At 43.7% G+C, this 14,522-nt stretch overlaps 1 protein-coding gene across 3 annotated transcripts in view; it reads left to right on the top strand.

The window, feature by feature from the left end:
- The window catches only part of LOC118367137 (myosin light chain kinase, smooth muscle-like), a 95,246-nt gene that overhangs the window by 39,489 nt on the left and 41,235 nt on the right, over positions 1–14,522 (top strand). For 2 of the 3 annotated variants that reach the window (XM_035750214.2, XM_035750213.2), the window contains exons 6-12: positions 5,720–5,885; positions 6,146–6,311; positions 6,488–6,509; positions 6,667–7,259; positions 8,757–8,960; positions 10,093–10,227; positions 13,499–13,678. In XM_035750214.2, the coding sequence (XP_035606107.1) occupies positions 5,720–5,885; positions 6,146–6,311; positions 6,488–6,509; positions 6,667–7,259; positions 8,757–8,960; positions 10,093–10,227; positions 13,499–13,678 (1,466 nt within the window). The remainder of the gene's footprint in view (positions 1–5,719; positions 5,886–6,145; positions 6,312–6,487; positions 6,510–6,666; positions 7,260–8,756; positions 8,961–10,092; positions 10,228–13,498; positions 13,679–14,522) is intronic. The other variant, XM_035750215.2, reaches the window with a different exon arrangement.

The raw sequence follows: 14,522 nt of genomic DNA, 5'->3' as shown, positions 1-14,522 counted from the left end.
TCCAGTTTGGTGTGGTGCCATTTCCATTCCAATTTTCTGGAAGCTGTTTCAGAGCTCGGGTATTTTCTGTTTACCAAGGAGCTAGTTTCTTATGACATGTTTTTTGGGGTGCAACTGCATCAAGAGTATTGCGCAAGGTTAAATTGAGTTCCTCAGTTAGGTGGTTAACTGATTTTTGTCCTCTGGCGTCCTTGGGTAGGCAGAGGGAGTCTGGAAGGGCATCAAGGAATCTTTGGGTTGTCTGAGAATTTATAGCACGACTTTTGATGCTCCTTGGTTGGGGTCTGAGCACATTGTTTGTTGCGATTGCAAACGTAATAAAATGGTGGTCTGATAGTCAAGGATTATGAGGTAAAAACATTAAGATCTACAAAATGTATTCCATGGGACAAAACTAGGTCCAGAGCATGACTGTGACAGTGAGTAGGTCCAGAGACATGTTGGACAAAACCCACTGAGTCGATGATGGCTCCGAAAGCCTTTGGGAGTGGGTCTGTGGACTTTTCCATGTGAATATTAAAATTATCAAAAATGTGAATATTATCTGCTATGACTACAAGGTCCAATAGGAATTCAGGGAAATCAATGAGGAACGTTGTATACGGCCCAGGAGGCCTGTAAACAGTAGCTATAAAAAGTGATTGAGTAGGTTGCATAGATTTCATTTCAAAAACGTTTTTTTTTTTTGTAAATTGAAATTTACTATCGTAAATGTTAGCAACACCTCCGCCTTTGCGGGATGCACGGGGGATATGGTCACTAGTGTAACCAGGAGGTGAGGCCTCATTTAACACAGTAAATTCATCAGGCTTAAGTCATGTTTCGGTCAGACCAATCACATCAAGATTAGTTAATTGACTATAACTGCCTTTGAAGTGAGGGATCTAACATTAAGTAGCCCTATTTTAAGATGAGAGGTATCACGATCTCTTTCAATAATGGCAGGAATGGAGGAGGTCTTTATCCTAGTGAGATTGCTAAGGCGAACACCGTCATGTTTAGTTTTGCCCAACCCAGGTCGAGGCACAGACACGGTCTCAATGGGGATAGCTGAGCTGACCTCACTGACTGTGCTAGTGGCTGGCCTGCACCCTATTTCATTGTGGAGTTAGCCCTGTCTGTTGGTAGATAAGATGAGAGCATCCCTCCAGCTAGGATGGAGTCAGTCACTCCTCAACAGGCCAGGCTTGGTCCTGTTTGTGGGTGAGTCCCAGATAGAGGGCCAATTATCTACATATTCTATCTTTTGGGAGGGGCAGAAAACAGTTTTCAACCAGTGATTGAGTTGTGAGACTCCGCTGTAGAGCTCATCACTCCCCCTAACTGGGAGGGGGCCAGAGACAATTACTCGATGCCAACACATCTTTCTAGCTGATTTACAGGCTGAAGCTATGTTGTGCTTGGTGACCTCTGACTGTTTCATCCTAACATCGTTGGTGCCGACGTGGATAACTATCTCTATACTCTCTACACTCTCTACACTCTCTGGCCGTTTTAGCTTTAGCCAGCACCATCTTCAGAATAGCCTTAACGTCGGTAGCCCTGCCCCCTGGTAAACAGTGTAGGATCGCTGGACGATTCGTTTGAAGTCTAATACTGCGGGCAATGGAGTCGCCAATGACTAGGGTTTTAAATTAGTCAGAGCTAATGGCGGGAAGCTTCAGCGCTTGTTTAATAAAGTTAGATCAAAGCGGAATCAATGTATGCAACAGTGGCGGTCTGTGTCATTTAAGATCATTTAAGATTAGGGAGGACATTTTTTTATGAGCATGGCATTATTTCTATACGGCATATTGGATGACTGTCATTCATATTCCATTCACCCAGCTCAATGTAACATCGATAGGTTTAGGCTACTACATGACACTCAAATTATCCCTATGCCTATCGAGGTTGCTACAACCTAGCCTACAAATTGAAGTTAAACACACACAAATGAAACATACACTACAGTTCAAAAGTTATAGAACACTTACTCAATGGTTTTATTTTTTACTATTTTCTACATTGTAGAATAATAGTGAAGACATCGAAACTATGAAATGACACATGGAATCACGTAGTAACCAAAAAGGTGTTAAATAAATGAAAAAAAATGTTATTCTTCAAATAGCCACCCTGCTTCCTTCTGAGAATTCGAAGGCAATCGAATAAACCCCCACTTCCTTCCATTCTGCTAGGAAATGTGCAGTCTTTGGGGAATAAAATAGATGACCTACGGACAAGATTAAACTATCAACGGGACATTCAAAACTGTGATGTCTTGTGCTTCACGGAGTCGTGGCTGAACGATGACACTATCAACATACAGCTGGCTGGCTATACGCTGTACCGGCAGGAGAGAACAGCGGTGTCTGGTAAGACACAAGGGGCGGCCGGCTATGTATTTTTGTAAATAACAGCTGGTGCACGATATCTAAGGAAGTCTCAAGCTATTGCTCACCTGAGGTAGAGTATCTCATGATAATCTGTAGACCACAATATCTACCTAGAGAGTTTGTGTATTTTTCGTATCTGTTTACATACCAACACAAGCTGGCACTAAGACCGCATTGAATAAGCTGTATTCCGCCATAAGCAAACAAGAAAACGCTCACCTGTAGGGAAGAGGTCAGAGACCTGGCCATGTGGTGCCAGGACAACAACCTCTCCCTCAACGTGATCAAGACAAAGGAGATGATTGTGGATTACAGGAAAAAGAGGACCGATCACTCCCCCATTCTCATCGATGGGGTTGCAGTGGAGCAGATTGAGAGCTTCAAGTTCCTTGGCATCCACATCACCAACAAACTAACATGGTCCAAGCACACCAAGACAGTCGTGAAGAGGGCACGACAAAACCTATTCCCCCTCAGGAGACTGAAAAGATTTGGCATGGGTCCTCAGATCCTCAAAAGGTTCTACCTAGCTTGGAGTGGACTATGGTGTTGAATGCTGAGCTGTAGTCTATGAACAGCATTCTCACATAGTTATTTCCCCTCTTGTCCAGGTGGGAGAGGGCAGTATGAAGTGCAATTGTGATTGCGTCATTTGTGGATCTGTTGAGGCTGTATGCAAATTTGAGTGGGTCTGGGATGATGGTGTTGTGTGTCATGACCAGCCTTTCAAAGCACTTCATATTTACAGATGTGAGTGCTACAGGGTGGTGTAGTCATTTAGGCAGGTTACATTGGAGCTCTTAAGAAACATTTAGCAACTGACTCGGCGGAATGAATACACCCCTGATCACCCACACACAGTTCACCTTTATAGCAGCCACATACAACATCATCACTTTGCTCATTGTATAATTCCTTCTCGCATCTACACGCTTTCCTTCTTTCACTTTTTATTTTCCCCTTGCTTTTGGACAACACAACAACTGTGTCAGTCTTTGACCAGGCAGCCAAACCTTCATAGCATAACCACTAATGGCTACACAGCCTAAGTTGTCACCATAGCTTTATGATCAACAAACTAGAACTAATGTGTTTGTACACATGGATTGGATTGTGGGTTTACTATCACGCAGTTTAGCAGTTACACTAGCGGGTCCCAGTGGCAATACATTTGTAAAACCAAAAGCTTATATTTTTGTTAGCTTACCTTGACTTAGAAGAGTTGCAGTGTTGGGTAACCTTAGCCAGCTAGCTAACATAAATAGCATTAATCTCTGCTTGAGTCAGGTTGTTGGGTAAGCTAAATTAGCTGCATTAGCTAAGTGAAAAGTAAACTAAGAAGAAGAAGAAAAAAATACAATGAAATATAGCTAGCTCACTCTCACTCTCTGCTGCTCTTCCTTAGTAGTTGAACAGTTTTGAACAAAACAATTGTCGTTCTCTCTGAGTCAACAACTCACCACACTTTATGCACTGCAGTGCTAGCTAGCTGTAGCGTATGCTTGGATTGGATGGACAACATGTCAATTCATACTGAAAGAGGCTGGATGACGTCCCCCGGGAAGTCGTCATAATTACTGTGCAAGTCTATGGAAGGGGTGAGAACCATGAGCCTCCGAGGTTTTGTATTGAAGGTACAATGATCCCAGAGAAGGACTGAAAATAGCTGTCCTCCGGCTGCACCATGTTGCTACCCTACAAGGTGCTGTTGAGGCTACTGTAGACATTTATTGCAAAACGGTGTGTTTAAACCAATTATTTGGTGACGTAAATATATTTAGTATAGTTTTATCTAAAAAGGATACCTTTTTTTAATGTTTCACAATTTTTTAGTTGTAGAAATTCACCGAATAGGATGGTCCTCTTCCTCCCTTGAAGAGCCTCCACTGGTATACAAGATCACATAATGATCACAGTATTCTACATAACCTAACCCGAATAGCATAGTATAACGTTACTGTAAGACAAAAACGCCAACACACTTTTCTCTCATGTGACCAGAACTCAACAGCGCGTGCCACTGTGAAAAATACACAGGGTACGCTACAGTATGCTAGTTTACCACCATCTGCTCTAAAATGTATTTACTCCATAATTCAAACAACACTGTAGGCTACATCAACTCCAGTAGATCTAAATGCATATCTCCATGAAACTGATTGAGATCAAAGGGTACTATGCTGCTTAGCCTTTTTGAGGCCCTAAGTGAGGTTTGGTTTGGGGGGTTAATTTCCTGCAATTCTACACATCTTGCCATGGCGCATAAATAAAATGTTGCCGTTTTCAAGGCCCAGTGCTGTCAAAAATGTGATTTCCCTGTGTTTTATATATACATTGAACCAAAATAAAAACGCAACATGTAATCATTTCAAAGATTTTAGAGTTACAGTTCATATAAAGAAATCAGTCAATTGAAATATATGCATTTGCCCTAATCTATGGATTTCACATGACTGGGAATACAGATATGCATCTGGTCACAGATACCTTAAAAAAAGGTAGGGGCGTGGATCAGAACCAGTCAGTATCTATCTGGTGTGACTACCATTTGCCTCATGCAGCGTGATACATCTTCTTCGCATAGAATTGATTAGGCTGTTGATTGTGGCTAACTTTCTATTAAAATGTGTTGTAGTGAGATCATTTCTTTGAATACTGAGTATGTCCACTTCACCGTCAGACCATTTTATTGGTAAACTACATGGTAATGTAAAAGTATCATTTTTTTGGGGGGTGATCCAATACATATTATAAACTGGGATGGTTCGAGCCCTGAATGCTGATTGGCTGACAGCTGTGGTATATCAGACCTTATACCACGGGTATGACAACCATTTATTTGTACTGCTCTAATTACATTGGTAACCAGTTTATAATAGCAATAAGGAACCTCTGGAGATTGTGGTACAGTATATGGCCAATATACCACACCCCCTCGTACCTTATTGCTTAAATGTAGTACTTATCATAATTTGGTTGTAATGCAGAGAGGTTAGAAAAAGTATCTAGATCATCTATGAGGCTGTGGAGGGATCCAAGTTGTGGATTTAAAGTAAGGGGGTGGTGGGGTGCAACTCAATATTAGGTAGGTGTTCCTAAGGTTTGATATACTCTGTACATGCACAGAAGATTCGGGAAGCTCCGGATCTTTGATTGCTGCAGACAAAATCCAGTAAAAGTTGGATCCGCAAGCAACGGCCTGTAAATATAGTCTGTCAGTCACTCATATTTACTATATTAAGTCATTGTTCAAATGGAATTTGTTTGTTCAAGTGGTGTGATTAAGCAGACACATATTTGGATGCTGAGGTAGTGAGTGGTTGTGTTTTCTCTGACTCCAGTGGGCGGTTTGGAGTGTCAACCATGGAGAGTATGCCCAGTATCTGGGGGGAGAGCCCCCCTAAGTTTGTGACAAGGCCCTCGCGCATCTTTGTCCGAATGGGACAGAGTGGCAAGTTCTCTGCCAAAATCACAGGACGCCCACAGCCCCTGGTTACCTGGCTTAAGGTGAGATGGAACAGAGAGAAGGTTTAGTAATCTCAGTAACTTTCCCAAAATTCCCAGGTTTTCCAGCAATCCCACTTTGAATCTTTTTTTCTATTAGGAGGGAATAAGCATGACATTTTGGAAAGTTAACATTTAGATTTTGCAACTCTGGTTAGAACAGAGATGGTGTATTGTCTTTCAAAAACGTAGGATGGTGAGTCTTAATCTCTGACATCTCTCTCTTCCACTTTGTCACTTTTTCTCTTTGATGGGTGTCACAGGGAGATGAAGAGCTTCATACTTCTTCCCACTTCAACATGTTTGAGAAGTCGGGAATCCACTTCCTGGAGATCCGAGACGTGTGTGTGGACGATGCAGGAATGTACACCTGCTCTGTGGCCAACAGTGCTGGGAAGGCCACAGCTACAGCAGAGCTGAATGTACAGGGTAAGATACTGCAGCCATCAACACACAGGTTGTGTCCCAAATAAGACTTTTCCCCTTTGTAGTGCACTCCTTTTGACTAGGGTCCACTGAATAGGGTGCCATTTGGGACAAGTTATATTTGGGACATTTTTTGTTGTATTTGAGAGGAAATTCAGTGTGCATCCTTTCCTTTTTAGGTTCAGGCAGTGAGGCTGGCATGTGAGTATGTATCTCATACAATTCCCTGCATTGTAGTATTACTAACTGTGATTCCATGAGCAATTATTTTCATGAGATGTATACATTTCTACCAAATAATTCCACAAGAATTTCTCTACAGTTAAATATTCAATCCCTTGACAATGTGTTACTACAGCCTTGGTCCCTCTGCTCCGGTGGCCCCTGTCCCAAAGACAACTGACTCACCCGAAGTCAAGCACACAAGTAACGGCCTGCTCGCTGACCGACGTTCACCTACCAAGACAGGAGACAGGACTGAGACCAGAGAGAGACTCGCCACACTCACCAGGGAGACCAAAGACCACACAGAGCTGACCAAAGCAACATGGAAGGACACCATGGTGTCTCCCAAGACCATCATCCTGGCGTCTCCCAAGCCCCCTGCAGACCTGCCTGATGAGGCCCCTAGAAAGCCTGGAGTGGCAACCCCAAAGGCTGCCAACTCCACCAGTCTGCAACACCATCTAAGAGGCCAGGGAGCTGCTAGGACCAGCCCAGACCCACACAGAGCCCCTGAGAGGGATACAAGGGATAGGGTGAAGACCTCCCCAGTGGGAGTCCAGAGCCCCCCACAGCCATCTCCAGAGCCCACTAGAGAGACTAGAAGGCAGGCCAGAGAGTGCAGGTCAGCGAGGACAGCAGTGACTGCTGGAGCTCCACCAAAATTTGACTCTGTACCTCAGAGCCAGGACACTAAAGAGGGGAACAAAGTCGCATTCAAATGCCAAGGTGATTCAAAACATCTTATGGTGTATTATATTGAACAAAAATATAAATGCAACGTGTAAAGTGTCGGTCCCATGTTTCATGACCTGAAATAAAAGGTCCCAGAAATGTTCCTTAAGCACAAACCGCTTATTCCTCTAAAAATGCTGTGCAGAAATATGTTTACATCCCTGTTAGTGAGCATTTAACCTTTGCCAAGATAATCCACCCACCTATCAAAAATGTGATTAAACAGCATGATCTTTATACAGGTGCACCTTGTGCTTGGGACAATAAAAGGCCATGCTAAAATGTGTAGTTTTGTCACAACACAGTGCCACAGATGTCTCAAGTTTAGAGGGAGTGTGCAATTAGCATGCTGACTGTAGGAATGTCCACCAGAGCTGTTGCCAGATAATTTAATGTTAATATCTCTACCATTAGCCGCCTCCAATGTCGTTTTAGGGAATTTGGCAGTACTGTACGTCCAACCGGCCTCTCAACCATAGACCAAGTGTAACCACACCAGCCCAGGACCTCCAAATCGGGCTTTTTCACTTGCGGGATGGTCTGAGACTAGCCACCCAGACAGGAGATGAAACTGGGGGTTTGCACAACCGAAGAACTGTCAGAAACAGTCCCAGTGAAGCTCACCTGCATGCTCGTCGTCCTCATCGGGGTCTTGACCTTCAATGGTCACTGTCACGCTGGAAAAATGTGTTTTTCACGGTTTAAACTGTACTGGGCAGATGGCAGACGGTTTGCTGACGTCAACGTTGTGAACAGAATGCCCTATGGTGGTGGTGGGGTTATGGTATGGGCTACGAACAATGAAAACAATTGCGTTTTATTGATGGCAATTTGAATGCACAGAGATACCGTGACGACATCCCAAGGCCTATTGTCATCCCATTCATCCGCCACCTCATGTTTCAGCATGATGATGCATGGCCCATTGTTGCAAGGATCTATACATAATTCCTGTAGGCTGAAAATGTCCCAGTTCTTCCATTGCCTGCATACTCACCAGACTTGTCACCCATTGAGCATGTTTGAGATGCTCTGGATCTACGTGTACGACAGCGTGTTCCAGTTCCCGCCAATATCCAGCAACTACACACAGCCATTGAAGAGGATTGGAACAACATTCCACTGGTCACAGTCAACAGCCTGATCAACTCTATGCGAAGGAGATGTGTCGCGCTGCATGAGGAAAATGGGGGTCACACCAGATACTGACTGATTTTCTGTTCCCTGACCCTTCCTTTTTTTGAAGGTATCTGTGACCAACAGATGCATATCTGTATTCCCAGTCATGTGAAATCCATGGATTAGAAATGAATTGATTTCAATTGTCTGATTTCCTTATATGAACCGTAACTCTGTAAAATGCTGTATGTATTTGTCATGTTTAGATGCACATTTTTGCCTATTCACGAATACCAGTTCACTAACAGTTCTTAGCTACTTTTATTATTGCATATTTAACCCATTCGATTGACTGTTAATGTGCTCTTCCAGTCTCAGGCTCTCCCGTGGCTGGCCTGAGCTGGGTTAAAGATGGCTTCCCTTTGAGACCCAGAGCAGGGCTGAGTTTCCAGCAGGACGGCAACACTCACACCCTCACTGTGGACAATGTCCAGAAAAGGGACAGTGGGACGTACGGATGCACCCTGACTACTAGCACTGGGAAGGTGTCCTCGACTTGGAACCTCACGGTCAAGAGTAAGTACTTGGTTTGGGTCCCAAATGTCACCTGATTTTTATCCAGCATTTCCGAATCCTGGTCCTGGGGAACCCAAGAGGTGCAACATTTTTTTTATTCTTTTGCCCTAGCACCACACATCTGATTTTTAAAATGATCAAAGCTTGATGAGCAGTTGATTTATTTTAAATCAGGTGTGTGGTGCTAGGGAAGTCACTAAAATGTGCCCCCCTTTGAGTCCCTGGGACCCGTATGGCTCTGGTCAAAAAGTGTTTAGCATACACACTGTGGCAGGAACTAAAGGAGAACGGGAGAGCAGCATTGTTGGTTTTAATAGTGTGAACTAAGGCCCTTGTTGTGCAGGATATTTATCGCGTCATCCTTTTCATGGTTGAAGGTACAGTAGTTTAGACGTAAATGGCCTCCGCAGTCTCCAGCTCTGCCTTTTGGGTAAATAAGCGTCTAATTCATTTCCCCTGCCTGTCTTAATCAAAACACGATAATGATGAAGGCAGGATAAACTGAGGTGAGCACATCGACCGTTTAGTTCATTCCTCAGCGGCAATGCCGATTTTTGGGCCGAGTTCAACTAAAACGAGACACTGTTGCTATTGGACCGGTCCTTATAAGCTGTCTGCGGTCTTTAACCAAATAACAGTTGGTTGTTTATTGTCCAAGTGAAACTGTTTTGATATCTGGTTGGTGGTTTTGTTTGGACTAAACGTACTGGCACCAGTCTACGGTGATTTAATTTAGGGAGAGTCCAGAATTTATCGCTTTTATTTTCCACAATACAGAGCCGTGTCGGACTCTATGCATATTCAGGTTATTGTGCTTGAGATGAGCAGTCTTTTTGTTGGGAGTGTGTGTCCTCCCAGACATGACTGCCACAATTCTTGTCCACCTATGCCCTCTACTGGAGAGAAGGAAAGATTGCATCTGGTCATACACCCAGTTTGCTGATACGGTTGTCCCAAGTCCGGGTAGGTATTGTTTGCGGCAGGTACTTTGGGCCATACACTGGGGTAAAGTCTTATGGTGGAAATGGGCCCGTTAGACTGACCAGTACCACGCATTTCAAACGTAAGGCCCCAATGTAATACATTTAGGTCGTATTCTTAATACTCTGTCTGTGTACTCCCTCCCCTGCAGACCCACGGCTGGAGGGCAAGCCCCCTGCGTTCAGCACTGTCCTGAAGGGATGTTCAGTGAGTGAGGGCCAGGACTTCCTTCTGCAGTGTTCAGTGGAGGGGGAGCCTCTACCGAACATCTCCTGGCTCCTAAACGGTGAGAGAGCCCATCATTAAAACAATTTTACATTTGACTTAGGAAATAGGTGCCATGCTCAAGGGCACAACGGACAGATTTTTCACCTAATCGGCTCAGGGATTCAAACCAGCAATCTTTCGGTTACTGGCCCAACGCTCTTAAACCGGTAGGCTACCTGCCACCCTGCATCTCCCCCTGCAGTAACTAAGGATGCAAAGTTCCAGTAACTTTCCCATAATTTCCAACTGGAATTTCTGGGAAACCTGGGAATTTGGCAAAAATTACTGTAAATTTGCAACCCTAGCAGTAGCAGTCACCATTGTCTGCTAGTTACCGTATATCCATTATACCCACAAGAGGGGGGTGATAATCCTGTTTTTCAATGCTTTATATCTCATTGGACGGACAGACGAAAATCCCTTCCACTCCTATGAAAAGTGAAGGATGAAGGGAGAAGTGGTAGGAATAACAAAAAGTCCCTGTACTCAGAACCCTCTTGAATAGATCAGCTAGGTGGGGGGTGTAATTTATTACATGCGTTCCCGAATGGCACCCTATTCCCTATATAGTGCACTACGGCCCTGGTCAAGAGTAGTTCACTATAAAGGTAATAGGGTGCCCTTTGGGACACCGCCATAGTAAGTCTGCTACTGCTTTCCCTCTCAGCATGAGGCCGGCCCATCACAGGACCACCGTTTCACAGGTCTGGCTGCTCTGCTGCTGAAGGCTCATGTGTCTCTGTAATATGTCAGATCCCACACAGAGAATGTTGATCTTTTTCATCTTTAACTGCTCTACGTAGAGAATGTCGGAGGAAACCCCTTGAATGGGCAATTTTGATGGTCAATAACTCCAAAATGGATTAATGCTATACGGGAGCCTTGGGATGTCCATGTCTCATTGGAGTTGACGTTTGAATTGGTTACGGTAAGGGTTAGGGTAAGGTTAGGGGTCAGGGTTTAGCCTTGGGAGTATGGACGTCCTAAGGGTACCCAATATCACTAACCAAAATGAAAGCTTGGCATGACAATTGATCTAGCAGAATTCCAACTGAACATAGACTTTTTTTATTGTAGCTAGGTCATTTTTATCCTTCCATATTTAATGAAGATGCATCACAATTTGTTAAGAGTTAGACAAAATCAATCTATCATCTATCACTTGGCTCACAACATAGGGCTACAGTTCTTAACTGTAACTTTCATTTCTAGTCAAAAGTTCGGCTCCTGAACTTGTTTGTGAAGTGTCTTGGCCAATGTAATTGTTTGTGTTTTGTTTTACTTCGGTGGCCAAATGTGTTTGAGTTGAATGATCCTCGTTAGAAAACATAGCTGAAAAGTATTAAAGGTCCAATGCAGCCATTTTAATCTAAATATCAAATCATTTCTGGGAAACAATTAAGTACCTTACAGTACTTAATTGTAAAAAAATAAATAAAAATAGCTTCTTAGCAAAAAGCAATTTCTCAAGCAAGACATTTGCTAGGACTGTCTGGGAGTGGGCTGAGTGGGGAGGGGTAAATTGAAAACTAGCTGTTATTGGCAGAGCGGTTTGGCACTTTCTTATTGGTGTATTAACTAATTTACCATGTCGTGACATCACCAGGCAGACCAAAGCTCCATCTCAGCAAAACAAAATGACATTTCAGGCGGTCTTTTCAAACAGCTCTTACAGTACACTAGAAAGGCATTATTATTTTCACAACTCCACAGTATTATTTCAACCTCATAGTGCTGAAATATAAAACATATGAAAATCACATTTTGTCTGCACTGGGCCTTTAAGAGGCATCTTTAAAATAGAGATTTAATCTTTAAACTCAAATAGAATTGACTTGTTGCTGATTTTAGCGAAGGATCTAACATAGTTTGTGTCCCAAATGGCACCCTATTCCCTTCATAGTATACTACTTTTTGACCAGACCCCTATGGGTCCTGGTCAAAAGTAGTGCACTATATAGAGAGTAGGGTGTCACTTGGGACGTGGCCATAGTTTCCACAAGGCCACTTCTCTTAGGGCTCCAGGTCTGAGCTGTACGGGAACTGTTGATGTTATACTCTGGTCTCTTGAAGACGGATGGACAGTTAATGGCATCACACTTATCTCAGGGAAGAGAAATAGTCCCCGCTCCCAGCAGGGATCCCAGCACCGACCGATTCACAGCCCTCTGTTCTTTCCGCTGGAAAATACACCCACAGCCATTAAACAAATATGAGGCCTAGGAACCATATAAAGGAAAAACATGCATCGCTGCCTCCTGAAACCTCTTCTGAAATATTACACACAGCTAGACTTGGCAAGTGTTTGTGCTCCAAAAGCAGACATCTGAGACTCTCTCTCTTTCCAAACTCTGACCTGTGCCGGCCGATTATGAAATGCCTACCACAAAGGACAAAAAAAAGTCTCCCCTGGATTTCAAAGTGAATGCCTTTCTTGGGATTGGGTGGTCCAGCACCGGGAGGGAGCAAGAGCCGTTTTATATAGCGGCGGTGCATAAATATGGCATATTGTACATTCCTCTCCGTTACTCTCTTTTTGTGTCGTCATTAGCACAGTATACATGATCTCAATTTGAGCTCCAAGATTTGTAAAACTCCAAAATGTGATTGTGACGATTTATTTACTGGTGCATTGAATCATGTTGTGCGCTGTAGTTACAAGACTTTCTCCACAATTTCGTGGTATCCAATTGGTAGTTACGTTCCTGTCCCATCGCTGCAACTCCCGTACGGACTCGGGAGAGGCGAAGGTCGAGAGCCGTGCGTCCCCCGAAACGCAACCCAACCAAGCCTCACTGCTTCTTGACACGACGACCCATTTAACCCGGCAGCCAGCTGCACCAATGTGTCGAAGGAAACGCCATACACCTGGCGACCGTGTCAGCGTGCATTTGTGCCCGGCCCACCACAGGAGGATCAATTGAACACAGAGCTAGCTAGCTGCCTGTCTGTGTAAACTCAGGCCTGCAGGGAAACACGCATCCGATCAGTTACAAGGTTGTTGTTGTTTTTACATTCGTGTAGTCTTTCTCTGCCACCACACATTTATTTGTTTCATGAGCGATTCCACAACAAACATTTATTTTTGTTCAATATGAATGAATGGATATTAGTCTCTTGCTTAATTTCTAATAATCTTCAATCATCTCTCTCCATGTAATACTGCTCTCCTTTACTTTTACACTCTTAGTGTAATAAACTTTTTTTTGTTGTTGTTGCTGTGTGTGGACTGGGTTTAGGTGTTTCCTCCTCGAGTGTGACTCATGTTCCTTCCCCCACTCCCCCTCCAGACAAGCCAGTGCCGCATGCCCACTCTGCCTTTGAGAATGGCCTGACCCAACTCACAGTCCAGGGTGCACTGCCAGAGGACGAAGGCCAGTACGCGTGTGTCGCTGAGAACAGCCATGGGAGAGCGGTGTGCACTTCCAGAGTCATCGTCAAAGGTGGGCTTGGGAGCCTCTACAGTGGCCGTATGTATCAAGCTTCTCAGAGTGGATTCAGCTCCTCCCTGTCCATTTGCTGTTCATTAAGATCCAAAAGTTATAACTGATCATATACCATGACCCGTACTCTGAGACACTAGGTACATACAATACACATTACACTGAGAGTACAAAACATTAGGAACACCTTCCTAATATTGAGTTGCACCCCCTGTTACCCTCAGAACAGCCTCAATTCATTGGGGCATGAACTTTACAAGGTATCGAAAGCATTTCATAGGGACGCTGGCCCATGTTGACTCCGATGCTTCCCACAGTTGTGTCAAGTTGACTGGATGTCCTTTGATTGGTGGACCATTCTTGATACACACGGGAAACAGTTGAGTGTGAAAAGCAGCTTTGCAGTTCTTGACACACTCAAGAACTACCATACCTTGTTCATAGACACTTAAATTGTTTGTCTTGCTCATTCACCCTCTGAATGGCACACATACACAATCATGTCTCAAGGCTTCAAAATCCTTCTTTGACCTGTCTCCTTGCCTTCATCTACACTGATTTGAAGTGGATTTAACAAGTGGCATCAATAAGGGATCATAGCTTTCACCTGGTCACTCTTTATGTCATGGAAAGAGCAGGTGTTCCTAATGTTTTGTACACTCAGTGTACACCACAATGGCTTTGGAAATATTTTTTTAGGACAAGGGAAAAGTCTGCTTTACTAAAATGATGGTCATGTAGGGGAATGCCGACTTAATTGGACACCTACTCATTCAAGGTTTTAAAAAAAAATGTATTACTGTTTTCTACATTGTAGAATAGTAGTGAAGACATCAAAACTATGCCATAACATATATGGAATCATGTAGTA

The sequence above is a fragment of the Oncorhynchus keta genome, chromosome 34 (assembly GCF_023373465.1).
Source record: "Oncorhynchus keta strain PuntledgeMale-10-30-2019 chromosome 34, Oket_V2, whole genome shotgun sequence".
Classification (NCBI taxonomy): domain Eukaryota; kingdom Metazoa; phylum Chordata; class Actinopteri; order Salmoniformes; family Salmonidae; genus Oncorhynchus; species Oncorhynchus keta.
This window is presented reverse-complemented; position numbering and strand designations above follow the sequence as displayed.